General features: G+C 38.2%; 1 protein-coding gene and 1 long non-coding RNA gene across 5 annotated transcripts; both read right to left on the bottom strand.

Moving 5' to 3' along the window:
- Window positions 1–334: 334 nt before the first annotated feature.
- On the bottom strand, window positions 335–9981 carry LOC149270379 (uncharacterized). The gene is made up of 2 exons (XR_016268714.1): window positions 4364–9981; window positions 335–4285 (listed from the first exon to the last, which is right to left on the bottom strand). It is a non-coding gene; the product is annotated as an uncharacterized LOC149270379 (long non-coding RNA).
- A 4532-nt stretch (window positions 9982–14513) lies between these two features.
- Window positions 14514–23385, bottom strand: Ald1 (fructose-bisphosphate aldolase). Of its 4 annotated transcripts, none has more exons than XM_089463160.1 (4): window positions 23175–23382; window positions 18607–19423; window positions 18347–18546; window positions 14514–16101 (listed from the first exon to the last, which is right to left on the bottom strand). In XM_089463160.1, the coding sequence occupies exons 2-4, from the start codon at window positions 19400–19402 to the stop codon at window positions 16012–16014; spliced, it is 1086 nt and encodes a 361-aa protein (XP_089319286.1). In that variant the 5' UTR covers window positions 19403–19423; window positions 23175–23382; the 3' UTR covers window positions 14514–16011. The 4 variants fall into 4 exon arrangements, with proteins under 4 accessions (XP_089319286.1, XP_089319283.1, XP_089319285.1 ...); XM_089463157.1 differs by lacking the exon at window positions 14514–16101 and adding an exon at window positions 17121–17435 and having other exon boundaries at window positions 23175–23384; XM_089463159.1 differs by lacking the exons at window positions 14514–16101; window positions 23175–23382 and adding exons at window positions 17121–17435; window positions 20559–20699.
- Between the last annotated feature and the right edge of the window lie 4330 nt (window positions 23386–27715).

Genomic DNA, 27715 nt, shown 5'->3' with positions numbered 1-27715 from the left:
AATTAATGAACTTGATTATATGAACTTTATTGCTTAATTTATTTTAAAATATTATATATAATATTGTATATATAGATTTGTTGTATTTTACTTGCTCAAACTTGAATTCAATAAAATATAATATATAATATTTAATTTAATTTAATATTATAACATATATAACATATATACATATACATATATTTTTTGTTATATAATTTTCTTATATTATTTTGATTGTATTGATTGATAAGTTCCACCATTATTTTGCAGTATATTTATATATTTATTACCCTCTAAATCATTATTGATTTATTTCATTAATAATACTCGGAGTATCGAATTTTATTCTATCTTTATTTTATTTTATTAACAGACGCCAAAAATTTATTTTTTCTGTATGGCTATCATGCTAGCCAAATATTAGGCCAAATTTTATTAAAGTTTTGTTTTTGGGTCTTCACAGCGTAAACTTTTTTTAGCCAATTTCAACGAACCCGCTTCGAGTTTAGTCGGTTAGCTGTTCTTCTTTTTTTTTTTCTTTTGAGGGGTAAAAAACTTTGTAACGAAATTTATTTGCAGCTAAAACAATTTCCGTTTTTCCAAGTACAAAAGGCTAACTGAATGCTGAAGAGTTCAAGCAAATGAAAGTGAACGGCAGGGAAAGTGGACGATGGAGGAAGAGAAAAAGCAGCTGCAAAGTCGCATCCAGAACGGCATTGAAAGTCACCGCAGGTAAATTGTTCTACATTCCATAAACTTGGACATTGTCTGACAGGTGACACAGAACAGTAGCAGTAGCAGCAGCGGCAGCAGCAGCAGCAGCAGCAGCAACAGTAGCAATAGCAGCGGCAGTAGCAACAATGCTCAGTGAGTAACAATGCTTTTCTATTCATAGAGTCGCTTTTGAAATGGAAATGCATTCCAGCTAATACAATAAATATGCTGAGATGTAAGAGTGTGAGAGAGTCAGAGAGTCGAGAAATGAGATACGAGATTTCTATGCGACTGTTTGCGCTCACCCGCTCACCCACTCCACCGCTCACCCGCTCAACCGCTCAGCCGTGTTTGAAATGAGTGAATTTCTTGAATTTTTTAAGTGACTTGGCTTGGAATGTAATGAATTTTTCGCAACGTCATTTTGAATCCAATTTTAATTTCAATTCTGATCGATCTGCAGGCAAGCAGCATTGCGACGTCAACGTTCAGACCCACTTTTCGCACTTTATTCGAATAAATAACACATGTATATAGACGGAAATCAGCGCATATATCAATTCGAATTGCGTATGTCTGTATGCCAGTCAGCTCGTCAATCTGTCAGTCGGTCAGTCGGGCATTTAATCAAATGGCTGAATGCTTCGATTTCATTTCGTTTTGAGGGCAATTGCAATTCAGACAATGCATGCAAAACTGTGCGCCCCGGCCCGAGCTCCATTGACAATGGCAATGAAATTTCGCAGCTGTCTGCCAGTGCTGTAAATGCGACAGGAAATGATGCATTGCTCTTGTCGTTGGCTTCGGCTTCGGCTTTCACGCTGTCCCATTGCTGATTTTGTCAGCGCATTAAGCATACGCATCGTGCAACTAACTGTGTGACCCCCGCCCCTAACTGCACACACGAATACAAATTTGGATACAAATGCTCGTACTTGTCAGTGTGGAGAGTGCAGGGGCATAAAGTGCATTCGGCTTAAGTGTGTGCCTCGAGCACTCAGTTCTTTTCATGTCTACGCAAATGTCGGTGCATTTATTTCAATTGAAATGCTGCTGATATTTGCATCAGCGACATTCCACTGAAGAGCAAGACAAACAGCTTGACAATGCTGTAATGGGAGGGGATCTTCATAAGGAACCACTCGAGTACTTCCAAGCGGACATATGTATATCTGAAGTATGGATAGGCAAGCAGCTCTATTCAATGTATGCCTTGCTGAGAGAGTGTTCATGCTGAGATTTGCCTGAAAACGAGATAATGGAACATTTGTGTTATGGTAAATTGTATAAATTGTTATACTCTAAACATTATCCCTTTGGAATTTATATGTATGTAATTGCTAATTTACTTGCCACTCGTCTATGAAATAGTTCATGTGAAGTAAAAGGGCTAGGCCAGTGCTTAATTTTGAGTTATTTATAATATTATTTAAACTATACGTAAGTATAATAAATAAATAAAATGTATTTGAGCTAAAAATACTATAAAAATGTATATTTTGATTTATATTTAATTAAATAAATATTTATTATTATATTAATATATTATTAATGCCATATGTCATGTATGTAAATAAATATCTTAGCAGAAAAGGCCTATTTAGTAGCTTAAACTCTTAAATTATTGTAAAATACCATTCACAAAAATCTGTATTTATAACAAAGAGTGAAATAAATTTAAAATTGAAAAAAAAAAAAAAAAAAATTATTATATATATTATATATTATTATAAGTATTTTTAATTCAAAAATTTAAGATAATACTAACATATATATATATTATGAAATATAAATAAGTTATTTTAAACTGTCTCTAGTTTTTCCCATTTCAGTATTCCATTTAAATCCTTTGGCTGCCTTCGGCTTTTTGACACTTGTTCTCATACTCTGTCTCTATCGCTCTCTCTCTCTCTTTCTCTCTCTCTCTCTCTCTCTCCCTCTTTGTATTTTTCAATGTTTTCTTCGTTTCAATATCAAAGTCAAGGTTTTAAGCAGAGCCAAAAAATTGTTCAAAGAGAGCATTAGCTTTCGTTTGAGCAGACTGAACAAAATGTGATGCAGTAATTTGGTCTGCTTTGTTTCGGTTTGGATTTGTCGAACTAATTGACGTCAGCGCTTTGGCTGGCATTATCCGGCTTCAGTCTTACCCCGACGGCAAACAATTTCAATTAATTTCAAAATTCAGCGGAGCGAACGACAATTCCGAAGTGCGTCGCCAGCCAGAGCTCTCCAGCGACGCAGAACATAATCCGCAGTCAATTTGCCAACAGTTGGGACAGTGTGAATGCAATTTTTTTGTTTACCAAAAATCGGGTGTAGCTAGGATAGAATGTATATCTATATATTGTATAAGATATCTATAATTGAAAATCTCAGTGCTATCGTTTTGACGAGTTTTTGGTGCTTTCAAAACTCTAATTGCTACGGCTTAGATAATTATGTGAGAATACATATATTTTCTCAACTTCACGGGGAATGGCGACACATTGACAATTGGCATACGGCTTATGCTTATTGTTGTTGCCATAGCTGTTGTTGTTGTTGTTGCTTGCTTTTATTGTCGTATCACAGCACAGTGGGTGAGTTGCCTGTGGCTTAGCTCTAGATCCTGGCGAAATCCGTAGCACGCTTTTTGGCATCACTCACTCGCCTGGTCCAATCAGGGGGCGTATTGTTTACAGCGCGCACGTCCTGTTTTGTTTTTAGCCAATGGCTTGCCTTGTTGTTGTTGCTGCCGCTATTGTTGGTTCATGATGCTCTACGCGTGACATTTTAGCGGCACGCTGTGAGCCTTGGCAGAAGCCGTGTACACAGCAGATGCGGCTGGCAAGTTAATGTTGCGTATACGCCAGGTGGGTCAATTGTTTGTTTCGTTTTCGCCTATGCGATTTGACACGCGAGATTAAGATACTATCACATTTATATTTATATATTTTTAATTTAATTTAAGCAGCCCAACAAATATCCCATCTCCTTATCAGTTCACTGTGAGCAATTGATTTATAGCTAAAATATTTGCTTGTGTAATTATTAACTATTTTCTACAGTTGTTTGTCTACACTAAGAGAGCACCTGGAGAGCTTAAGTGCCTTTGAAGATGTTTCTACTTAAATTACTACGAATATATTCTATAACACGCTAAAAGGCTTTGCATGTTTCATTTAATTAAATGTTTACAGAAATGCAAACACATAACTCAAAATGCACAAAAAGAAATAGAATATTATTACATCAAAGACGCAAAGCGTTTCACCTGTCACCATCCTCCTCCTCCTCACGCCCCACAACCTAGCTGCAATTAAATGGCATTCATTGCATTGCTCATTAGAGAATATTTGTGCATATAATTACGTGTGCACAGAACGTTAAGTAAATGCCAGCTTCCACCACCCGCTCGGCGCTCCTGCTCCACACGCGATGCCATCCGCGTTGACATGAAGCTGTGAGTCTCACTCAAACTCAAATTGGAGACTTGCACGCAGCTTGCATAGCAATGGCATTTTAATTGCAGAGGAAAATGTCAGGGCGAATGGAAATGGGATTGGAAATGCACTGCGTAAGGCGCGGAGTGAAAGGCATTGCCTATAGTCTATAATAGAGCATAAAAGAATTCCTTAGCTTATGCTTTCTTTTTTTGTAGTTATCATTCAGCTCGACGTTCATTCACCTGTCAACGGCGTATTCTAACAGTCGGGGACTTTTGCTGGCTTCAATTACGGCTTTGCTTTGTAAGTATCGCAAAATATTTACAATAGTTAAGCGGCTCATCAGCTCAGTAGCTCTTACAGGTCCGATTGCAATGGCTCGCTTGCTTCTCTACTGAGAGCCCTGATTTATGTGAATAAAAACTTATTGAAGTGTGCTATGCCGTGTCAATTATGGCGCGTATTTTAAATTCAATTGACTCTTGACTCATTGTCAGAACAAGTCAAAGTGCTCTATTCGAGACTGCTCGACTAGGATATGCCCTGAAAAATTAGATGTGAAGTGCTGATACTCCTGTCTTTCTTCTTTTATGCATACATTAATATTTATGTGTGCTTATATTTGCCCAAATAGTTTCTAGTATTTGAAATTTGTGCTTCCATAGTTTTAAATATGGCCAGAAATGTTATTTAATAAGTTTTCGATCTGCTCGTAATATACAGTGACATGGCTAGATCAACTCGCTATCCTGATCTATAATATATATACTTTATAAGTTCTGCCACTTATACCTTGACCAATATACCAATATACCTTGACTTCACATTGTCAATGGGTAACAATTACATATATATATACACCTATATCTACGAGTCTACTGTCAACTACTGAGTCTACTCACTCAGTCGTTGTCAGCGCGAGCGTCTGTGTCTGACTCTGACTGTCTCGATTGCATGTCGGCTGAACCTTACACATGCATTATGGGCACTCAGCTTATATAATGCTTGCACGCAGCGGATATCTCCAATTGTGTTAAACTTGATTTTCAAAACTGCAAATCATATGAATTGAAACAATAGACGCGAGCAGCTTCGCTGGCAAGCCATGAATTAATGTAATGCTAATGTAGGAAGTAAATTCAAACTTAGTCTTAGACTATGTCGGGGCTGGCAACTGAATTTGTTAAATACAAAACTTATTGATTAGTTGATTCAAATTGTCAATATGACTTTCAATTATAGTTTTAGTGAATGCCAGACAGATTTGTATTTGATTTGGATTGCTTATGTGAATGGAAATGGATTTATTTTTATTTATTTTTAAACGTGGGAAAAGGTAATGAAAGAACACAATATACAACAATCTGAATGAAATATTCTAAAAATATTTTACGCTGCAAAAGAACAATGAAAAATATATTTATTCGCATTCCATTGGAATATTCAAATGGCAATCAAGAGTTGGAAATATCTCTGCCTTTCATTTCGGGATTAAATACTCTTAAAGTAATATAATTAAATTAAATTGGTTTTAACAGCTAGCAGCTTCAATTTCATGTGTTGTTTAAGCTGCAAAATTCTTGGAAATAATCCCATCACTTCATTACTCATTATCATAGCGTGAGCCAATTAAATTGTCTATTTGCAGCTCATTACTGGATACTTACGCGAATCGAATCAGCGCATGGAGTAACGTTTGTATCCATTGCGGCTAATAGCCTGGCAACCAATTGGCCACAGTTTAAGCTCAAATGTGTTCATCACATTACGCATACGCAGTGTGTGCCGGCGACAAGAGCAAACAGCACAGCTGATGCAAATTGCGTTGGCAACGATTTATTTAGCTTCTTTTTTGTTCGTTTCGGTTTGGGGGCCGTCTTTCCGGTTTTGGTTTCTGGCACACGGCCAGCAAATGCAGCGCCTTAAAATGCAATCGAGTGCACGCCAGTCGTCCAGTCAGACACGCAGACATTCAAACATTCAGACACACAGCCAGTCGAACGCTCGAACATTGGGTCGTTTCGCTGCTCTGCAAAGTCCAATATGCGCACTCCACGCCCCAAAGTAAAATTACATTCCATTAAAAAATCATGCCGCCGCGCGCAAATCAACATCAACTCAATGAACATAAATTGCCAATGCAATGGCAGAGCGTCCAACAGCAGCAACTCCAGGGGTGCTGCCCGGGGAGTTGGGCGGGCATGCCAAACGGATCGATCGGCCTTCACATTGGCCGGCATGGCGACGCGTCGACGACCACGATGATATCCACTGACACGCTGGCAACAATGCACATGGCCAAAAGGGCACACACCACACATACGCATTCACGCATTGAACGACTGTCAGGACTCGGCTCTGTTGCGTGTACAGTGGATAAAAGGATTAAATTTCTCATTTCTGAATGTAGAAGTCAGTTTAACGTATAATCAGTTTTAGGCCAAAATATTTCACAAAACGAAATTGAACCTTTTTTCAAGTTTCATTTTAATTTCAGTTCATTTTCAGTTTTTGCCCTGAAGCCAAAAGTGTGTGTTCGAGCATTCATAATGAAATTAATAATGTATGAGCTGCCGTGATTGAATCAACCGTTGTTAGATTTTCACCTGACCTTAGTTATGTGAATATCATAAAGTTAAAGAGCTTTGCCATATTGCCAACATTGTGGAAATTTGAAAATTTAATGGCTCTGCACAAAGCTGATTTTCGGTTAAATCGGTTCGTAATTGTCGCGCCTGCAGTGCATTGAGGATAATCCACGAGCTTTCGCCGAAACGCCAATATAACCACAAAAAGTTATTATATGGCGCGATTTATGGACGATTTATGGAGTGTGGTCATTAAACGTCGGTCTGAAAATGCATGTGGAAATCGTTGTTCCAGATTCTGGCATGGATTTAGCATTAGTATCATAGACCGTTACACTAATGAAGCACAGATTAGTATTTATTAATCATTAATATTATAAATATATTTTTAAATGCTTATAAAAATATATAAATGCATATAAAAATCCAGCTAAAAACTATTGAGCCAGCAGGCTATAAATAAAATGTTCACAATTATAAGCCGTGATAGAATAAACCATTTAAGTCACTAAATCATAATTGCGAATCATTAGGATTTCAATTAAAATTCAAATTGTTTTTACTGAGCTGCTAAGGTTTATTTTTAGCGTAGAATAGTAATTGCTTTATTATTCCAGGATATTTGAAACTGGACCTAATGGAATCATTGCATTCAGTCTATCTATGGGCATCCATTGACAGTGTCCAGCTGAGAGGATAGCTTGCTGCACTGCAAAAAATCTTCCACATAGTGTATACGATTTTCTAATCAAATATTTTCATCTGTCTTGTTTTGCATGTTTATTTTTTTTATTTATTTATTTTTTATTTTTTTGCAAGACATTTTACTGTATAGTTTCGGATTACATTTCATTGAGAAACTTTCAAGCCTCCTTAACACTAAAAATTTACAATGATATTAGAAAAACAACCTGTCAAAGATGAACCATGTTTAAACTTGATTTAAATGCTCTATTTTTCTTTGTTTATTTATATATTTTTTAAATTTTTTATATCTTGTAATTATATTTGTAATTATATTTATCTTTTTCTTTGTTTCTTTTTTTTAATTTTTTATATCTTGTAATTATATTATAGCCTATCTTAAAATAATAACTTGCAATATCTTAATCGAGTTGGTTCCACAAATGTGGTGCCTAGAATTGTATAGACTTACGTTATAGAACATATGTGCTTTAGTTTACAAGTTACGGACATTGTTGCTACATGTGGATGTTTTCTGTGAAGCATTTCAGAACTATTTGCTTTTTTATGGACTCTATTTCAAGTAACAGATTTTTCGCTCTAAGCCGATTTGAAAGCAGCGTATGAATTTATTTTAAAATCAGTAGCTGCGCTCGTATTGACGCCCACGCAGTATTTACGAAGCTTACTGAGAATCTCTAGTCCTGAACAGTTAATGCTGCCCGTGATGCACAGTGTGAATTTGTGTGGCCAGCTTAAGTGCAGTGCAGTGTAGCGGAGCGTAGGGGAGAGAGACGGCGAAAACATTTAGCTGTCAAACGGGGAGCTGTGGGAGTCGTGGGCTACTCGGGCAATATTCGCTGCGTTGGCGGCAACTCGCACTCAGCTTTGTTTTTGGGGCCTCGAGTGACGTTTGCCACTAATTAGAAATTGCATGTGAATGAACACGGATGAGACTGAAAACCAATTGGCAATTATATCATATTCTGTCACGTAAAGTGAGTAAAGCCAAAGTTGTTAATGCAGATTTATGATCTATGCTAAAATGCGGGCCATCAAAACATTTTCAATCATGTTGTGGGGAAGGCAGTTAATTGGCCTCCCACAGTCGCTGTCTAAATTATGTAACGCTCTATCAGCTGCAGAGATCTCAAGGTGCACGATGACGTTAAGACTCCTCGAAGCGAGTAAGTTGTATGGCCCGAGCTGCACCCAGCGTGTGTCACGGCGTGTCAATTTCCGGCTCAACACGTTGATGTCGCAGCATTCTGAAGCGATTTTTCTTCCTTCCACTTCCTGTTCGGTGCCATGACATGTTTGTGTCTGCCCTGCTGTGTATGTGTGTGTGGCAGGCGCGTAATCAGCAACGTCGCAGCTCAAAATACACGCCCGTATGGCAATCGCGGCACAGGAAGCCAAAGGATACACTGACGTGCCTTTTGTGGCACAGCCCCACACCCGGAGCAGATTGCGGATTGCGGATGCCATTCATTGGGTGGCAGCAGGTGCAGTTTAGAAAATGCCTGACAATGCCAGCAAATAAATGGAACACGTCGAGGGGGTCAGCCAGCCAACCAGCCAGTCAGTGAGCCTGTGAGCCAGTGAGTCGGTTCCTGCCAACGAACTGATGATGTTTACATGCTATGCAAATACAATTAATTCTACTTTGTGAACAATCTTTGTGCTGCAGCACCAAATGGTCGGGTTTGGCTGTCTGTCTGGCACAAACAGCTGATAGCATTGGCAACGGAATTGTTGACATTTCCGTATGTAGTCTACCAGCATACGGTGACAGCATTCAAATAGTCCGCTTTGTGGCATTGTGCGATTGCACTGGCCGTACGAAAAGTATTCCATTTGCCGTGCCACCTGTGCAGGTGACAAGCTGCTAAATTTGTGGCGCTGGCAAGTCAAAAGCGTGCGGCTCATATTATATGCAGGGAACTCAATTTCAAATCCTTGATATGTATTTGCATAGAAGTCCCTGAGAGACGGACAGATTGTGAAGTTAGGGTATGGAAAACTTTGAAAGGAAACTTAAGTATTTTATTAAATTTATTCATATTATTTAAGCGATTATTTGTAGAAATTATATTGAGACCATATTTACAAAATCAAGTTCTCATGGCCTTTAATTTTTACAGTTTTATTTATCCGGATGCATTGACCTGGATGAGTTTAACAACAATTTGCAAGACAAATTGCTCGAATTGAGTTGTATTACAATGGCTCATAAAATCATTTCAATAATTTATGATGCCTGCAATAAACATTCAAAAATTCTCTTGAATGCAGTTCATCAGGGAACTACCAAACAGAACCGAAAAGCAAGCCTCAACAACAATAAACAACCAAAAAAACGAAAAAATTAAATAAAATAAATAAATTGAGCGGGGCAAAGAGCAAATACGCTTCAATGGGTCGTAGATATTCAATATATATTTGATTTTTTTTATAAAAATATTTAAAATATTATACTATGTAAGATACATAGTTAATTTAATTCTAAATAAATATTTACAATATTTTACTAAGCAATACATAAACAAAGATTTCACAATTATAAAAAATTTACTTATACAGATTATTTGAAATTACTTGAGAATAATGCAAAAATTATTAAAAATGTTAAATATAAGTAGATATAGTTTTTTTTCGTGAGAGTTATATTCCATTTATTTACTATGCCAAAAGCTTTAATATAATCCATGCCAAGCTCGCTCAACTTGGAGGCGAGCTAAAGTCCATTCAGCCCATGCGGGCGTTACATGTGTGGCTTCCCAACTGTAGTACCCCATTGAGGAAGTGTGCAAGAACAAGACAATTAAATGCAGCGTGTCGAGTGGTCAAATATGGGCGATAGCATTGGAGCAGCTTTAGTCGCGGCACTGATTGTCGTCGACCTGTCTGTTGCCGTGTCTTGCCCTCTCTGTCTCTGTCGGATTTTGGAATCGTTCTGTCTCTTTCGCTTGCGCTGCGGCCGTGTCATTGTGCATTTTATTTGATTCTGATTAAGGGAACTTTGCACTCGATGCAGCTGCAGACACGGCAGCAACAACTGGCAAAAAACATTGAATTGCGATTCATTGGCCAGATTACGTTGCCTTTTGTCTGTTTACATTTGCATTCGCAATGAAGGAAATTGTAAATGAAAGCTGAAGAAGACGCGCTCCAAAAAGCCAAACTGGGCAACGCGTCTACGTATTGATTACGTTTGATTATTGAAATGCATGCGTTGTTTGAGCTCCAGACTTGAACTTGTGGCCCGTAGCTCAAGTACATTGATAGTCGGCACACGCCAAGGCAATTCGTCGTATGAAGCACTGGCCCAGCTATCTTGTTGGAGTGAAGAATTGTGATAAAAGAGCAGATATTCACCGTATCAGATACGGCGTATTGCCTAGCCCAAAGAGCAAACATTTCATCAAAATTAAATTTCAACCTGATTGAGGGAAGTCAAACTTGTTGCAAAAAAAAAAAAAAAAAAAAAAAAAAGCAACATAAGGAAGAAGAGCAGGAAATAAGCGCCACACCAATTGCATAGAACTTGTGTAAGAAGAGAACTTATTTATGATTGCTATCAATAGTCAGCGAGTGAAGTGAATTTATTTCGGATTTCGACGCAACTATTTGCTCTTAGTATCCAATGAAATAGCATTTGCACTCAAGCACAAACTTTTGCTTCAGCACACTTTGAAGTAAGTTTGTAAGTGAATGATAAACAATAAGAGAGCGATTGTTTCAACTCAATGCTAGTTACAGCTTCATCAATAGCACTTAATTTGAAGCTCATCGAAAACACAGTAGCAAAGCATATAAATCGGATATAAGTTGAACTCCTTCGCAGCAATATCTAGTTATTATGAGACTGTATTGGGAATATTTCTAGTTTTGAAACTATCTATATGAAATATCTGTAAACTGATTTGTATATTTTACTTGAGAGCAAATGAAAATATTATGTAACTATCAAAAGTATCTTTTCAGCTTAAAGTTGATACAAATATTTATAAAATAACAAACCGGAATATTCTATTGAAATATGCATAAGTGCAAATGATATTAATATGCTTGTTGCTAAACGAAATGTCTAGATTTATGTCATTATTTTATTATTATGGATTTTAAGATGGACAAAGTAATAGATAAAATAATAAATTTTAAATGATGACTTCTTTCTGTAATTTGAGGAATTTAAGCAGGCAAAAGTTATTATATATAACAGGTAAGAAAGCTCTATCGAGACAACGGTGAACTGATATATCAATAATTTTTCGCGTCCTTCTGCTCACATACGAAACACACACACAAACACACATAAACATACATGGGCTGCAGTGTGTGTTTACTACGGGAATGCCTCAGAAACTGTGGGCCAACTCTTCTAGTGCATGTGACACAAACAAAACTTGAAACTTGAGCTAGGGCAGCTGCATGACAAAAGCTGAATGCTACAAAACTCGGTGTAATGTACATCAATGCCAAAGACGGAGTAATATGAAACTTGTGGACAAAATGTATCCTCATTGCTCACGAATAATCATATGATTCACAGAAATATTAATGCTTTTAGTTTAGATCTTCTAGCGAATTTATGGCAGAGGATAAATCGATGAGACTGCATGACAGAAGCTGAATGATATGACACTTGATGGATGGTACATCTATGAAACTTGTGAAAATAAGTTTAACAATCATCTAGCTATCAGTTTATCAACCAATAAATTTCGAAATGCTGCTGAACCTGTGCCAACTCTTCTAGTGAATGTGGAAAAAACTAGAGGGAAGGCAGCTGCATGACAAAAGCTGAATGCTACAAGATTCGATGTAAAGTACATCAATGCCAAGGACTGATTGAATTCAGTATTAACGAAATAGAAAACATATTCATGATTCACATAAATATAAGCTAAATGATCTTAGCTTGGATCTTCTTGCGAATTTATGGCAGAAGTCAAATGCTCTGGGACTACATGACAGAAGCTGACTGATTGACACTCGAAGCATACATCTATGAAACTTGTGGAAATATTGAGCAGAATTTGCTTGCTAAATGAAGGCATAGCCTTATGACTGATTATGACACTGTGCTCCACTCTTCTAGTGAGTTAAAAAAAACAAAGCTTAAAACTTGAGTTATGGCAGCTGCATGACAAAAGCTGAATGCTATAAGACTCGATGTACCTTACATCAATGCCAAAGACTGAGTAATATAAAGGTTGTGGGAAAATGTATCTTCATTGCTCACGAAATAGAGAACATAATTATATGATTCACAGAAATATAAATGCTCTTAGTTTAGATCTATTAGAAAATTTATGGAAGAAGCTAAATGCGATGAGACTGCATGACAGAAGCTGAATGATATGACACTTGATGGATGGTACATCTATGACTCTTGTAGAAATAAGTCCTAACAATCATCAAGCTATCAGTTTATCAACCAATAAATTTCGAAATGCTGCTGAGCCTGTGGGCCAACTCTTCTAGTGAATGTGGGAAAAACTAGAGGAAAGGCAGCTGCATGACAGAAGCTGAATGCTACAAGATTCGATGTAAAGTACATCAATGCCAACGAATGATATGAATTCATTTTTAATGTAATAGAAAAAAACATATTCATGATTCACAGAAATATAAATGCTCTTGTTTATATAGTCCAGCGAATTAATGGCAGAAGTTAAAAGCTCTGAGACTGCATGACAGAAGCTGAATGCTACGACACTCGATGGAAGGTGCATTAATAAAAATTGTGGAAATATTGATCATAATTTTCTTTATCAGGGAAAAAGCATAGCCCCATGAATCCCTCAAAAATTGTGAACCAACTCTTCTAGTGAATGTGACAAAAACGAAATCTTTAAACTTGAGTTAGGGCAGCTGCATGACAAAAGCTGATTGCTACAAGACTCGGTGTAAGGTTACATTAATGACAAAGACTGAACAATATGAAGCTTGTGGGAAAATTTTTTCTCATTGCTCACGAAATAGAAAACATAATCATATGATTCACAGAAATGTAAATGCTCTTAGTTTAGATCCACTAGATAATTTATTGAAGAATCTAAATGCGATGAGACTGTATGACAGAAGCTGAATGATATGGCACTCGAAGGATGGTACATCTATGAAACTTGTGGAAATATTGAGCAGAATTTGCTCGCTAAATAAAAGGCATAGCCTTATGAATGATTAAGACACACTGTGCTCCACTCTTTTAGGAAGATAAAAAAAACAAAACTTAAAACTTGAGTAAGGGCAGCTGCATGACAAAAGCTGAATGCTACAAGACTCTGTGTAAAGGTACATCAATGCCAAAGACTGAATAATATGAAGCTTGTGGGAAAATTTATTCTCATTTCTCACGAAATATAAAACATAATCATATGACTCACAGAAATATTAATGCTTTTAGTTTAGATCTACTAGCGAATTTAAGGCAGAGGTTAAATGCTCTGCGACTGCATGACAGAAGCTGAATGATATGACACTTGATGGATGGTACATCTATGAAACTTGTAAAAATAAGTGTAACAACCTATGAATAGTCTAACAACCTATGAATAGTCTAACAACCTATGAATACATCAAGCTATCAGTTTATCAACCAATCAATTTCGAAATGCTTTTTAAACTGTGGGCCAAATCTTCTACTGAATGTGGTAAAAGCTAGAGGGAAGGCAGCTGCATGACAAAAGCTGAATGCTACAAGCTTCGATGTAAAGTACATCAATGCCAAAGAATGATATGAATTCAGTATCAATGAAATAGAAAACATATTCATGATTCACATAAATATAAATGATCTTAGCTTCGATCTTCTTGCGAATTTATGCGCAGAAGTCAAATGCTCTGGACCGCATGACGGAGGCTGAATGATATGACACTTGACGGATGGTATATTTAATAAATTTAAATTTAACAAAAATCAATTAGAGAGATAAACTCAACGACAATAACAATTTTAATACAAGTTCATATATCAATACTTTATTTATGCACCTAAGGTTTCACATTTGACGCAGTGCTTGTCAAACTGTGCTGAAGGTACATTACCTTCGCCTTGCTGTATGCAACATAAATATTTGTGGCATTAGTTAATCAAAACACTTTGATGATATTTTTGCTCTTTTGTATAAGGTTTAGTTTTTATTGAATGATGTTCGTTCAACCGCCTTAGATACATTTAATTTGCTTGTATTGTATAATCTTTGTTGTCGAATTTTCTATATTTCAGCCATAAATTAATGAAGTGAAACATGCTGTTGTTGTTGTTGTTCTGGTTGTTGGTTCTTACTGCTGTTCTAACATGATGTTGTATGTTTCGCTTTCAGGACTCAAGAAAATAATAAAAATGAGATTTTAACCACTTTCGCTCCTATTTCCTTCAACTAATATTTGTTTTCTTATAAATGTAGGGTTATATGCTCTTTGTTGCATCTAAAATGTTTGCGATTAACAACGATATGCACAAATACACATATATGTATATATATATAAATATGTCAATATAGATAGTAGAAATTTGAAGTAACACATAATAATAAATGAATCATAAACATATATATATATAAATATATTGAGAATAGATAAATATGGGGTTAGTTATGGCTCGCCTGTTTGCTTGGGTTGCTCTTGAACTCAACGGATGCATCAAGCGATAAACTCTATATATATAGTAACTATAACAGTTATAGACTGCAAATTCGAGTGCCCCTATGCACAGTGTACAGTTTAGCAACAATTTTCAACTACAGTTGGGAAATCAACATGCTAATAGTGTTCTCTGTTAATTGTTAATTAATCATTTCTGCCATACTATAGCAATAACATTATTCTTTCATTGCGTATATGTGTGTATATGTATATCGGCCTGTTCTGGGCCAATATAAATTATATGTCATATTATTGTTTTCCTTCTTTTTTTTTTGGTTAGTTTTTGGTTTCGATTTTTTTTTTTTTTAAATATATATTATTTTTTTCTTTCGATTGTGTTTGTTTATTTGCGTCATTTTGTTCACTTAATAATTACAATCATAATCATAAATATAAAGTGTAATAATAATAATTATGAAAAACCACTTTTCTCATTGTGATTATTTGTTGTTTTGTTTTTCTTTTGTATACAAACATTGCAAAATATTATTGAATAAGTAAAAACATAATAAACTCATGTGATTTCAATGCTAAAAATCTTTGATGTTGTTTGCTGGTGTTATGTTTGCTTCACTTGCGATTCCGATTTACGACATGCTTCTAATTGTTGCAAGTAGATTTCGAACATTGAAATATTACATAATATTTATAATGATCATATATGAACATGCATATATATAAGTATGTATATATAATTTGAATAACTTCAACAATTTGGGTTCCTTTTGCTTTTGTTTTGTGCTTATAACTAAAAGTAAATTTGCGTCTCAATAAACATAATTATTCCATTTTTTAAAACATTTTTCTGTTCATTTTTTTAAACATTTTTTTTTTTTTTGCTTCTTTTTAGCGCTTTGCTTGCTTGGTAACTTAGAAAATAAATAATGAAAATTACCGAAAAAGAGAAACGTGAATTCCTTTTTCTCAGCAATTCGCGTTTTTATGATTTGCTGCTGCCCGCCTTAGTAGGCGTGGTTGGCAATGAACAGGGAACCGGAACCGGAACCAGCGCTGCCAGCAACATATTTGCCCAAAGAGGCATCGCCGTTAGCCTGAAAATTAGACAGAGAAAAGAGAGACAGAGGATGGGGAAAATGTTAATTAATTTGCCATTAAAATAATACTTTTCAAGTTTCAATATACCCTGGACCCGAGCTAAGTGCGCAGCCTAAACTTTCAACTTTCGCTGCGATTTTTGGCACTGCTCACTGAACCGTAACCTGAGCCGAAATTGAAGGCCAGCCTTACCAGGGGCTATTTGCCAAACTTTTCGCATAGACCTCAATCTAGATACCCACACACACACACACACACGCGTTGGTTGCCTTTTTTGTAATTTCAATTTTCAAGTCTTTTAAAGTAAAAAGTTTATTCGATTGTGGTTAATTGCGCTGCAAACTGTGCCAGGCCCAAAGGGACGAAAAGGTTCCGCCTCTTTTTATTATGCCCCAGGTGCTATTCGGGAACGAAATTCCTGTAATTTTGCGTAAGCCTAGTCATCCGAGATGTCTGTGTGTGTATGAGTGTGCGTTTGAAAGTTGATTCTAAAATAGCCTGACTGAAATTTGCTTTGTTAAAATAATAAATGGTTAGGGAAGACGTAGAAACTGTACAGTTTGACAAGCACAGGCATTTTGAAGGCAAGTCAGAAAGTTTTGATCATTACAAAAAAAAAAAAAAAAAAAAAAAAAAAAAAAAAGAACTTAGCTAATACATACAAATTAAAAGCTAACAGTGCAAATTTGAACAGATAGAAAATTTTGTATCAATAACAAACAGTCAATATAAAAGTTTCAATGCAAAAGTAAGAAAATCAAGCGTAGTCTTATAAAAAAAATATATACCTAAATAAAAGCTAAACAGAGCGCTAAGCTTAAAATTAGCATATTTACAGCAGAATAAAAAGAAAAATAATAATATAAAAAATAAACAAAAATAAAATAAAATAGATCATTCAAATTTTTAAATATTTAATTAAAATTTTTTTGGCTTTTAATATAATTTTCTTTTTCAACATAATTTATTCGAATTTCTTGTTGTCCTGACTTTTGAGTAAATCTAAAAAATGAAATTATATATAATTTCTAAAGTGTTTTCTTTTTATTATTATTAAAATGCTAATTATAGTTGTAGGTATATAAGGTATAAAGTGTGCAACTCCATAGTCTTTGTGCCGCAGATCTGTGAGGAATGTGTTCGGGTTTGGACTCAGCACAGTTAAGCCAATTGGATTCTGATTGCAGCCGTTAGGAGACGCATTTGTTTTGCTTTGTTTTGATTTGCTTTGTGTTTAGTACTTGTGCTGGGCAACAAACAAGCTGGTTGAGGCCGCGAATGAGGGAATCGAACCAGCCACGTATTTGCCTTGGCAGGCGAGTGCATTGGCCTAAGGATTGCGAGGATAAACAGAAACAGAAGAGGGAGAGCAGGAAACGGTTTAGGGATTAATTGAAAAAAAGAGCGTGCAAAACGATTTACAAACAAAGAGTGCAACGAGCATAAAATTAATTAATGAAATGATAAAAACAATTTAAAGTCATGACAAATTTTATTAAAATTAAAAATGAGTTAAATTATAATATGTATATAGATTAATAAATGCAGTAATTAGTATATTATATTAATAATTTTATTTAGATGATATTAATACAGCAATTAGTTTAAGGAATATGTAGTGTGCAAATGATTAATTTTATTAGTAATAAGTTTAGATTTTCAATTCGCATTTCAGTCTGCATCATGCATAAGGTTAGGTTAGCTTAGGAAAGGTATTTGGTAATAAATAAAAAAGGGCAAGTGAGATTATTCAGTGCTAAAATATTTATCATTTCATTTTCCAAAAATTTTGCAGGTTGAAATTGAAAAATATTACGAAAAACTAGAAAGTGCTCATGAGAAGCAATATCACTACGATCACAAATTACAGTTTGGTTCTTCACACTTGGTAAGACGTACGCTCGATAGGACTTTTCGATCATCTAGCTTTTCACGATCCTTGGGTTACAGTTATCCACTAGTCTCAATGAGTATTTGTCTTGCTCAGCAGAAAGCATTTAGTATTCATGATTATCTATATGAAGCCCTTCATCTCTAGCGGCTCCCTTAACAGAGCCAGCCTTATAACAGCCGTATGTGGCATTACCATTAGCCTAAGTGAGGATCGATGGGTGAATGGGGGTTATTCTATGATCGGGATTAATGTATCTTGTCTGCTAGCACCCTACAGCCCCCATGTCTTCACGGACCCAAACTAAAGCTAAGCCCAGACACCATTTAGCCATAACATTTGGCACTCACCTTGGCGCGGTTGATGAGTTCTTGCTGGCCAGCGGCAATGTTTTCCTTCTTGCCACCCCAGGCGCGCAGGACGGAGGCCTGCAGGGCACGACCGTACGAGAAGGTCAGCTTCCAGGGACGGGGCGCTGGGGCATTGTTGATGGCGCTCAAGTTGACAGAGGCCTCCTCCTCGGACTGACCGCCCGACAGGAAGGTGATGCCTGTGCACAGCAAGGAAGCGGTTAGTGAAAGATTAGAAATTTATATCTCGATTTCCTTACCGGGAACAGCGGCGGGCACAGTGCGGCTGAGGGCCGTGACTGTAGCCAGGGCAATCTCCTCGGGTGTGTTCTTCTTGGCGCCCTGGCCAGCGGTGACCATGTTGGGCTTGAGGAGTGTGCCCTCCAGGTAGACGTGGTGGTCGTTGAGGGCCTTGTAGACGGCAGCCAGAACGGTCTCAGTGACCTTCTGGGCGCGATCCAGATCGTGGTCACCATCGGGCAGCACCTCGGGCTCCACGATGGGGACAATGCGCTCCGACTGGCAGATGGAGGCATAGCGGGCCAGCACATTGGCATTCTCCAGGATGGCCTGGTAGGATGGGGTGTTCTTGCCGATCTTGAGGACGCAACGCCACTTGGCGAAGTCGCATCCCTCCTTCTTGTACTTGGCGCAACGCTTGGCCAGATCATCGAGACCCTGGGTGGTTGTCTCATCCTCAGAGCCCATCAGGTTGACAACACCAGTGTCGACCTTGATGCCGGGAATGATGCCCTTCTTCTTCAACAGCTGGACGAAGGGAGTGCCATCATCGGCCTTCTGGTACACAGTCTCGTCGAACAAGATGACGCCCGAGATGTTCTCGGCCAACTTATCGTCAGTGGTGAACAGGAGCTGGCGGTAGGCGCGACGGTTCTCGTCGGTGTTCTCAACGCCGATATCCTTCAAGCGTTTGCCCATGGTCGAAACAGACTCATCGGCGGCCAGGATACCCTTGCCGGGGGCAACGATCCTCTGGGCGATCGACCTGAGCTCATCCTGCAGCTCCTTGCTGGGATAGTTGAAGTAGGTGGTCATCTTTGATACTTGCGTAAAGTTCTGAAATGATGATCCATTTTGAGTTTGATTTTGCGATTTGTTGCGGATCGGTAATTTAATGCAATAAACTGATTGCAACAGTCGAAAAGTGTAAATATGCATTTTGATTTAGATTGGCAAGAAAACAAAAAGAAGTGCGTTCTCCCTATACTTGGAATTTAGACAATGTTTCACGATCTTTGATCTATGTGTGCATATAATGGGCCTGCGTTTGGCTTTGGCAAAGGCGAATTTTTGATGGCTCAACCAGAATGTTAATTTTGTGATACAAAAATGCGATATCTGTCCGAATACTCTATATGTGTATATATAAAATACATAACTATCTATCAAAGGGGCTTAAGGTTTTGAAAGCTTTGCAAATGAACAGCTGTTTTCGATAACTACACCGCTCTCTCTCTCTCTCTCTCTCTCACTCATTTGCTATCTTTTTCAGAACAGAGAAGAGCGTGAGCGCACGCTCGCAGTTGTCTGCTCTGCTGGCAACATTTCTCACGCATATACACAAAATGTTGAGTTGAAGAGCGCTAGCAACAATGTTGCCAAGCAACATTACTGCCGACAATGTTGCTGAGCAAAAGTAGCAGAAATGTTGCTAAGCAACATGTGAAATTTAAGCAAATCGCAGAGAATTGGCTACAGCTATAGGGGTATAAATTATGAATTATATTCACTTCCATTGGTCTCACTCCTTATATAGCTTTTATTCAGTAATCAAAACTACCTATATACATGTATATAGCATACATAAAATGTTGCTTATGCACAAGCAATAATGTTGCAAAGGCAGTTGTAGTCTTGTTAAAATTTGTATTGAAATTCACTTGATAAGCCATTTATAAATGAAATATATTTGAGCAATTAAATTGACATATATACGGTCTATATACAAATTAAACTCCGCATACATATTTATGCCAATACACTCTAAATTCAATTTCGCATAAATTTAATAAATGATTTCAAGGTTGCTTAAAAGCTGAGCTATATTTCACAGTTTCACAACAAAAGCTGCCCTATTGCAGCACACTTTGCTAATTACTTAGCATTAGTCACTAATCGCACAGTGCTTTATTTAATTTATGTGTTTTTCTTATTCATTTTTATTTGTTTTCTCTCGGACAGATCAACCAACCTCGACAATGCTTTCTGAGCAACTGAGCCAAGACCCGACTGCGAGCTGAACTGCAGCCTCGTCTGATGTAATCAGAGCGCTGAGCGCGGCAATTCAGAGAGGGCAAATGTAAGACTCATTTCGTCGGAGAATGAGTAGGGAAGTAAGCGAGAGGGTGGTGAGCTGGGCGAGGGGAAAGCGGAGGGCATGGGAAGGGGGAAGCAGCGGGTCGTGCTGTATATGCGAGAGCTGTGACGTTCACTTTCACTTTCGCTGCGTGACGTGCGCGGCGCGTGCTTAAAAACTTTGACATTGAACAAGGTCAGAGGCAACATGTTGCCGGGGCGAATTTGTGACGTGTTGCTTACGAAACGGTTAAAAAATCGTAAAGCGCGTGTGGCACAAGAACGGAGAGTGAGTAAGAGAGAGTGAGAGAGAGAGAGAGAGAGACAAAGAGAGGGAATGAAGACGAGTAAACGAGAGAGAGAGAGAATGGAATAGTAAAAGAAAAAGTTTTAGATACAAAAAAAAAAGTTGCTATGGTGCTTGACTTGTTTGACATTGAAAAGCACGCACTACCGCAAAAAAAGGTATACAATGTATATATATACAAAGTATATAGGTATATACGTAAGTTTACAAACTGATTAAAGCTTTGGTATCAGTGCAATAAACTGCAGTAGGGCATTTGTCGACTTGAAAATATATGAGCCAATTTAGGAGTTGCACTTGACACAATGGACTATATGCAGCAATAAAGATCCGTTTTCTTGGCTTGGAAAGCCGATTCACTTTTTTCACACACCTACGCTAAACGACTATCGATTGAAGACTGAAATGTAAAGGCAAAGAAGAGACAGGTGATAGCAGCAAAACAAGATAAGCAAGATACAAAAACACAAATTCTTCTATCAGAAAAACACACAAGTAAATGTATGCGCGTGTGTATGTGTGTGCTTGTGTATTTATAAAAATAAAATAGACATATATGCACACATATCACATAAAAGCAGCAGCTTCGAATCGAAAACAAGTTGATAAAATGACGAAAACAAAAATACAAAATGAAATTTTTCGAAAATTATGGAAACTTTGGAAGCATCGAAATCGTCTGCTGCCTGCGCTGTTGTCAGGCGGTTTTAATATTTAACCTTCGACTAAAAAAATAAAAACAACCAAACGAGCCCCCGCCACATTTCATGTAGAGAATATGCGCTATGGTTTTGTTATCGCCCAGCGAGACTGGTTCAGGATGTTGTTGGAGCGGCTCGTGTGTGCAGCGGGGTATCAATAACAGGTCCGGCCTCCCAGACAAGTAGCAATAGGTCAAAAGAGCATAAATACGAACTGCGTCAGCAGCTCCCAAAAGAGGTCTTGGTACACAGGGCGAGGTACAGCTGGGAGTGAGTAAGAGGGGGATAAGAAAAGAGAGAGAGTGAGAGGGACAGTGGTAGAGAAAACGAAAGAGACAGTTGCAAGGGCGTTGTATTGAGAATGAATAGAATCAGCTGTAGTAAGAAAAATACAGCTAAACTAAGCTGAATTATAAATGATATACATATATTTTTGTTTTTGCTGTAGATAACATATGAAACAATAATATTCAAGATAGCTTTCATTCACAAACTGGTTTTTGCGCATTTAAATTTAAGGGTAGCTAGCGTGATTTTTTAATAATTACCTACACGCTTCATATACTCTTCCTAAAATACTCTTAATCTGTATACTTCTCTTGCCCCCTCTCATTCTCTCTCACACCCTTCATTTCCTCACTTTCCATAAGTTAAATTTGCTTATGAAAAGAACAAGTATTCCTTTCTCCCTCGTCCAATCCCTCTCTTTCTCTCTAATCTCTTGATTGTTATCAAGTGGCAGAATTAAAGGTTTCTCACATTCGAAAGGCAAATGTCAATTGACGATGTCAATAAACAAGCAGCAATGACAATATTTAATTGAAAACTAAACGAAAGCTAATCAACAGACGCAAGGAGACAATAATACATGATCGCCTAATTTACATACATATATGCATGTGTATATGTATGTATGTGTGTATTCGTGCACATAAGACTTGTGTCAGCTATTTATAAAGCAACTTGCAGTTGAAGCGCTGCCAACGTGCGAACGAACCGCAGAGTGAAAATCTAGTTAGATTGGCGGTAGGGGTGGGGGTGACGGGCTTAGCCAGTTAGACCGGCAATGCAATAACTAGCACCGTTATACGATAGCTGAGTGCGTACTCAAGTTTCTTATCAGCATTCAGTTGCATAGGTCAACGACGCGTCGTTTGCTGCGATAAGCAGATGGAGGCAGTAGAAAGTTCAAGAGGAATTCATAAAATAAGTAGCCAATAAGAAATTCATTCTAATTAGAAATATTTCCAGTCTAACAAACAACGCACACACATACACACACGCATGCACACACGCAAGCAAACTCCGAGAGCTTTCTGTAACTTTTTTTCAGCTGAATGAAACTACAAAAAAACGATTACGAAACCAACTTGGGTTGAGAACGAAAAAGCCTTGCACTGATATAACCAGATTACGAACTGCACTTATTTTTCTCAATTGCTCTTATTTAATTTATATTTATTATTTTATTTTGTCACACACGTTTGCACAGACACACACTCACCGATCTGGAAAAAGAAACTGTGTGGGTGTTTTCGGTTGCTTTGCTCCGCTCTCTGCTGTTTGGCTACCGGCTGGCTCTGCTGCTGCTGCTGCACTGGAGTTGAGTTGGCGACGCTTTTATTTTCGGCCCGCGAGAAATTCCAAAGCGAAATAAGTAAAAGACAGCCGAGCGTAGGCAAGCGAAACGTCAAAAGGTTGTTTGGAGGTCGTACGGTGTTGTCAAATAAATGCACAGCTCTGTGCCTAAATACTAAATACCAAAAAGCTTTTAGTATCTTAAAGCTAAAGGTTAAGCTTTCCAATTGGTTTATGAACTTGTTGCATTAGTGCTTCTGTTGAGCTTATACTGCTTTACATGGTAGTTTTACTGCTTGTATCGTACTGCACTGCTTGTAACTGCTTGGTGTGCCCTGCTTGTGGCGCTGCAATTTGAATGTGGCAATTAAATAAAAAGAAGCTACTTAATTACATATTAAATGTTGATATGGCAATTCTCATATTAGTGGCAACGCTATCATGTACTTAGCTATTAAGAAGCATAATAAAATCAGTCTCACTTGAACAACCAAACGTTGCGGTTCTTCTCATCCACTCGCGCACAAATACTCGCCAACAGGTTATGGGCCCAGGGCTTATGTATGTGTGCAAAGAAACAGTGTAAAGCAGAGAGAAGAAAGTGAGCTCGAGAAGTTTCTGTGCATAACGGACATTGCAAGCAGAAAAGTAAAACTGAAAATGAGTTCCATGTACAATATAGAAAAGCTGGATGACACCAACTATGACTGTTGGAGTGTCATGGTAGAAAGTGTTTTGGTTCATCAAAACTTATGGGCCGTGGTTTCAAATGAGTTTGTGAAGCCAGAAGATGAAACGAGTGAAGCGTTCAAGACATGGAAACGAGAGAACGACAAAGCAAAAGCAGTGCTAATTTTGTCGATGAGTGCGTCGCAAGTAAACTACGTGAAGAGATGCATTTACGCAAAAGATGTATGGAATGAACTGAAAATGTTACATCAATCATCTGGACCTGTGCGTAGGGTAACATTGTTTAAACAGCTTTTAAACAAGAAAATGGCAGAAGGAGAAAATTTGCAAACGTACATCATGGAGTTTTCAAATATTGTTGAAAATCTATCAGCAATTGGAATTACGTTGCAAGAAGAGTTAATCGTCATCATGCTACTGGCAAGTCTTCCATCATCGTTCGAGAACTTTGTGGTTGCATTAGAAGCTCGTGATGAGTTGCCGAATTTCAGCAGCATAAAATGCAAGTTGACAGAGGAGAGTGAGAGGCGAAAAATCAGCGATCAAAGAGAAGCTACGCAATCATTTTCGGCAAGGCAGACGGGACAAAGAGGCAAAGAACGGGGAAGAAATGAGACGACAGACAGACGCCGGTATTTCAAATGCTATAAGTGTGGTCAGCAAGGCCATTACGCAGCGAATTGTACGAAAGAGGCAAACGAAAAATACGGCAAGGAACGGCGCGGGAAAAGCGAAAGTGTAAATGGAAAGAATAAAGATGCGCATTCAAATCAACGATCGTTTGCTGGCATGATGGGAAACTATCGTATGAGTCAAGATGCTTGGGTTATCGATAGCGGAGCAACATCGCATATGTGCGCACGTCGTGATTTGTTCGATAACTTTGAGCAACACAACGAAAGTATCGAATTGGCTGGAAATAACTTTACGACGGCTTGTGGCAGAGGCACAGTAGTTATCAATAGTCTGTGTGGCTTTGAAATTACTCTAAAAGACGTGTTATTTGTACCAGGGCTGCAGTGTAATTTCATATCAGTTGGAAAGGCAGTCGCAAATGGATGCTCTGTTGAATTTAATTCAGGTTTTTGCAAAGTTTTTGACAGCGAAAATATAGTCATATTAATTGCCAAAAGAATCAGCGGACTGTTTCTGTGTGAAACAAAAAATAATGAAAAGTTGTGTTTATCAAAAGGTGCTGATGATATCAAGAAATGGCATGCACGATACGGCCATTTAAATGTGCAGAGCCTTCGTGAACTGAAAAGTAAAGATATGGTGCGTGGATTGGCAGTAAGCTCTGACATAGATCATTTTGATTGTATAAATTGCTTGAAAAGTAAATGTCACGCTAGACCATTTGAAGATTCAGAGAATAGATCAAAACAAATATGTGAGTTGATACATAGTGACGTGTGTGGACCTATAAGGCAAGTATCGAATGGCGGCGCCAGATACTTTCTCACAATGATTGACGATAAGAGCCGTTACATCCATGTTTACTTTATGAAACAAAAGTCTGAGGTGACCAAGATATTTAAAGAACATGTAACGATGCTAGAGCGTCAGAAAGGTCTGAAAGTGAAAATCATTAGAAGTGATAATGGTACAGAATATGTCAACAAAGATTTTGACGAATATATTAAGTTGGCTGGTATTAAACGGCAGCTGAGTGCACCGTATACCCCGCAACAAAATGGTGTTGCTGAGCGCTGCAATCGGACACTGGTGGAGATGGCAAGAGTAATGCTTAATAGTGCTGCATTAAATGAGAGTTTCTGGGCGGAAGCAGTCGCGTGCGCTGCATATCTAAGAAACCGATCACCAACGAAAGCTCTGGATGGCATAACACCTTTCGAGGCGTTTACAGGGCTGAAGCCAGTTGTCAAGCACCTGAGAGTGTTTGGATGTACAGCAATTGCACTGGAAAAGAGTCCAAAGAAGAAGTTCCAGGAGAGAGGAAAAGAGTATACTATGGTCGGATACTCTGAGTCGTCAAAGGCATATCGATTGTTCGACAAGAACACAGGTGACGTGAAGATCAGCAGAGACGTTTATTTCATCGAGGATAGCGTACGTGAGTCAACCGAGAAAGCTAGCGCTACGATAATGGTTGAAGATGATAATGATGATCAGGAAGGTATACAAGAGGATCATTCTAATACAGAGGAGCAACCTGACGATGATGCTGACGAAGCTGAAGAGCCAAGAAGAGGGCCAGGCAGGCCTAAAATAATCAGAACGGGCTTGAAGGGACGGCCAACTAAACAATACAACGTGGCAAATGTAATGTTAAGCAATAACATTAAAGTTCCTTTAACCGTGCAGCAAGCACAATCGAGTCCACAAGCAGATGAATGGAAAGCGGCAATGCAGGAAGAGTATAACGCATTGATGCGTAATGACACATGGGACGTGGTTCAGTTACCACATGGTCAGAAGCCCATAGGCTGCAAATGGGTGTTTACTTTAAAGACGAATTCATCTGGAGAAGTTGAGCGCTACAAAGCGCGCTTGGTTGCAAAAGGATGCGGCCAAAGGTATGGCATAGACTTCAAAGAGACGTATTCTCCAGTAGTGCGCTATAGTACAATACGTATGATCCTGGCTATGGCTGCAGAATACGAGCTTTATGTACATCAACTTGATGTTTCGACGGCATACCTAAACGGCATTCTGGAAGAAGATATCTACATGCGACAGCCAGAACTCTACGACGACCATTCTGGATGTGTGTTGAAGCTTAAAAGGTCGCTGTACGGCCTGAAGCAAGCTGGTCGGGTTTGGAACACTAAGTTGGATGGCGTTCTAACCAAAATGGGATACAGGGCATGCGAGAGCGAGCCATGTCTGTATACCAAGTGCTCAGATGACCAGACGATAAACCTGATTGCAGTATATGTAGATGATATGTTACTGGCGTGTTCAAGCATGGGTGAGATGCGAGCTACTAAAAAGGCTATATCTTCTGAATTTCAGGTAGTAGACAAGGGTCAAGTGACGAACTTCTTGGGCCTTGAAATCCAACGAGAAGGAAGGACTGGTGCGATACGCGTGAGCCAGAGGAAGCATATAGTGGGTCTGCTCAATGAGATGGGCATGTCCAACTGCCGCACCACGTCAACGCCATTGGAAGCTAACTTCCAAGTGAACTGCGAGAGCGAGTCGTGTAAGCGTGTTGATATCACAGAATATCAGTCTGTGATTGGTTCGCTAATGTATATTGCGCTATGCACACGGCCGGACATCCTACATTCGGTGTGCAAGCTGGCACAAAGGAATTCGAATCCACATAGCGAACATTTTGCAGCAGCAAAGCAAGTTTTGAGGTATCTGCACACCACAGCAGATCTAGCGTTAGTCTACGAGAAGACAGGAGAGGAAATTGCTGGCTATGCAGATGCAGATTGGGCTGGAGACTCAACTGATAGGAAGTCTTTCACAGGATATGCCTTCATGTGGGGAGGTTCGGCATTTTCATGGACCTCGAAGAAACAGAAGTCGGTGGCGCTGAGCAGTACTGAGGCGGAGTATATGGCGCTCTCTGATGCTGCAAAGGAGGCGATTTATTTAAGAAAGCTAATAAGCGAAATGAATCCGTATTTTAAGAAAAATTGTATAAGAATTTATGAAGATAATGTAAGCGCGTTAAATCTTGTGAAGAATCCTATATATCATGCACGAAGCAAACATATAGATACTAAATATCACCATATACGAAATTGTTATGAGAATAAGTTAATCGATTTATCTTATTGTCCATCAAATGAAATGATTGCC

The sequence above is a fragment of the Drosophila arizonae genome, chromosome 2 (genome assembly GCF_054131065.1).
Source record: "Drosophila arizonae isolate 15081-1271.41 chromosome 2, UAZ_ARI_1.0, whole genome shotgun sequence".
Lineage (NCBI taxonomy): Eukaryota > Metazoa > Arthropoda > Insecta > Diptera > Drosophilidae > Drosophila > Drosophila arizonae.
The sequence above is the reverse complement of the archived record's forward strand: the minus strand, read 5'-3'. Positions and strand labels throughout refer to the sequence as shown.

Coding starts and splice junctions, on each gene's coding strand:
- Ald1 (XM_089463158.1), bottom strand. CDS start 19,402: ATGACCACCTACTTCAACTATCCCAGCAAGGAGCTGCAGGATGAGCTC. Junction 18,547..18,606: donor TGTGCCCGCCGCTGTTCCCG/GTAAGGAAATCG, acceptor TGCTGTGCACAG/GCATCACCTTCCTGTCGGGC. Junction 18,199..18,346: donor AACTCATCAACCGCGCCAAG/GTGAGTGCCAAA, acceptor ATCCTCACTTAG/GCTAATGGTAATGCCACATA.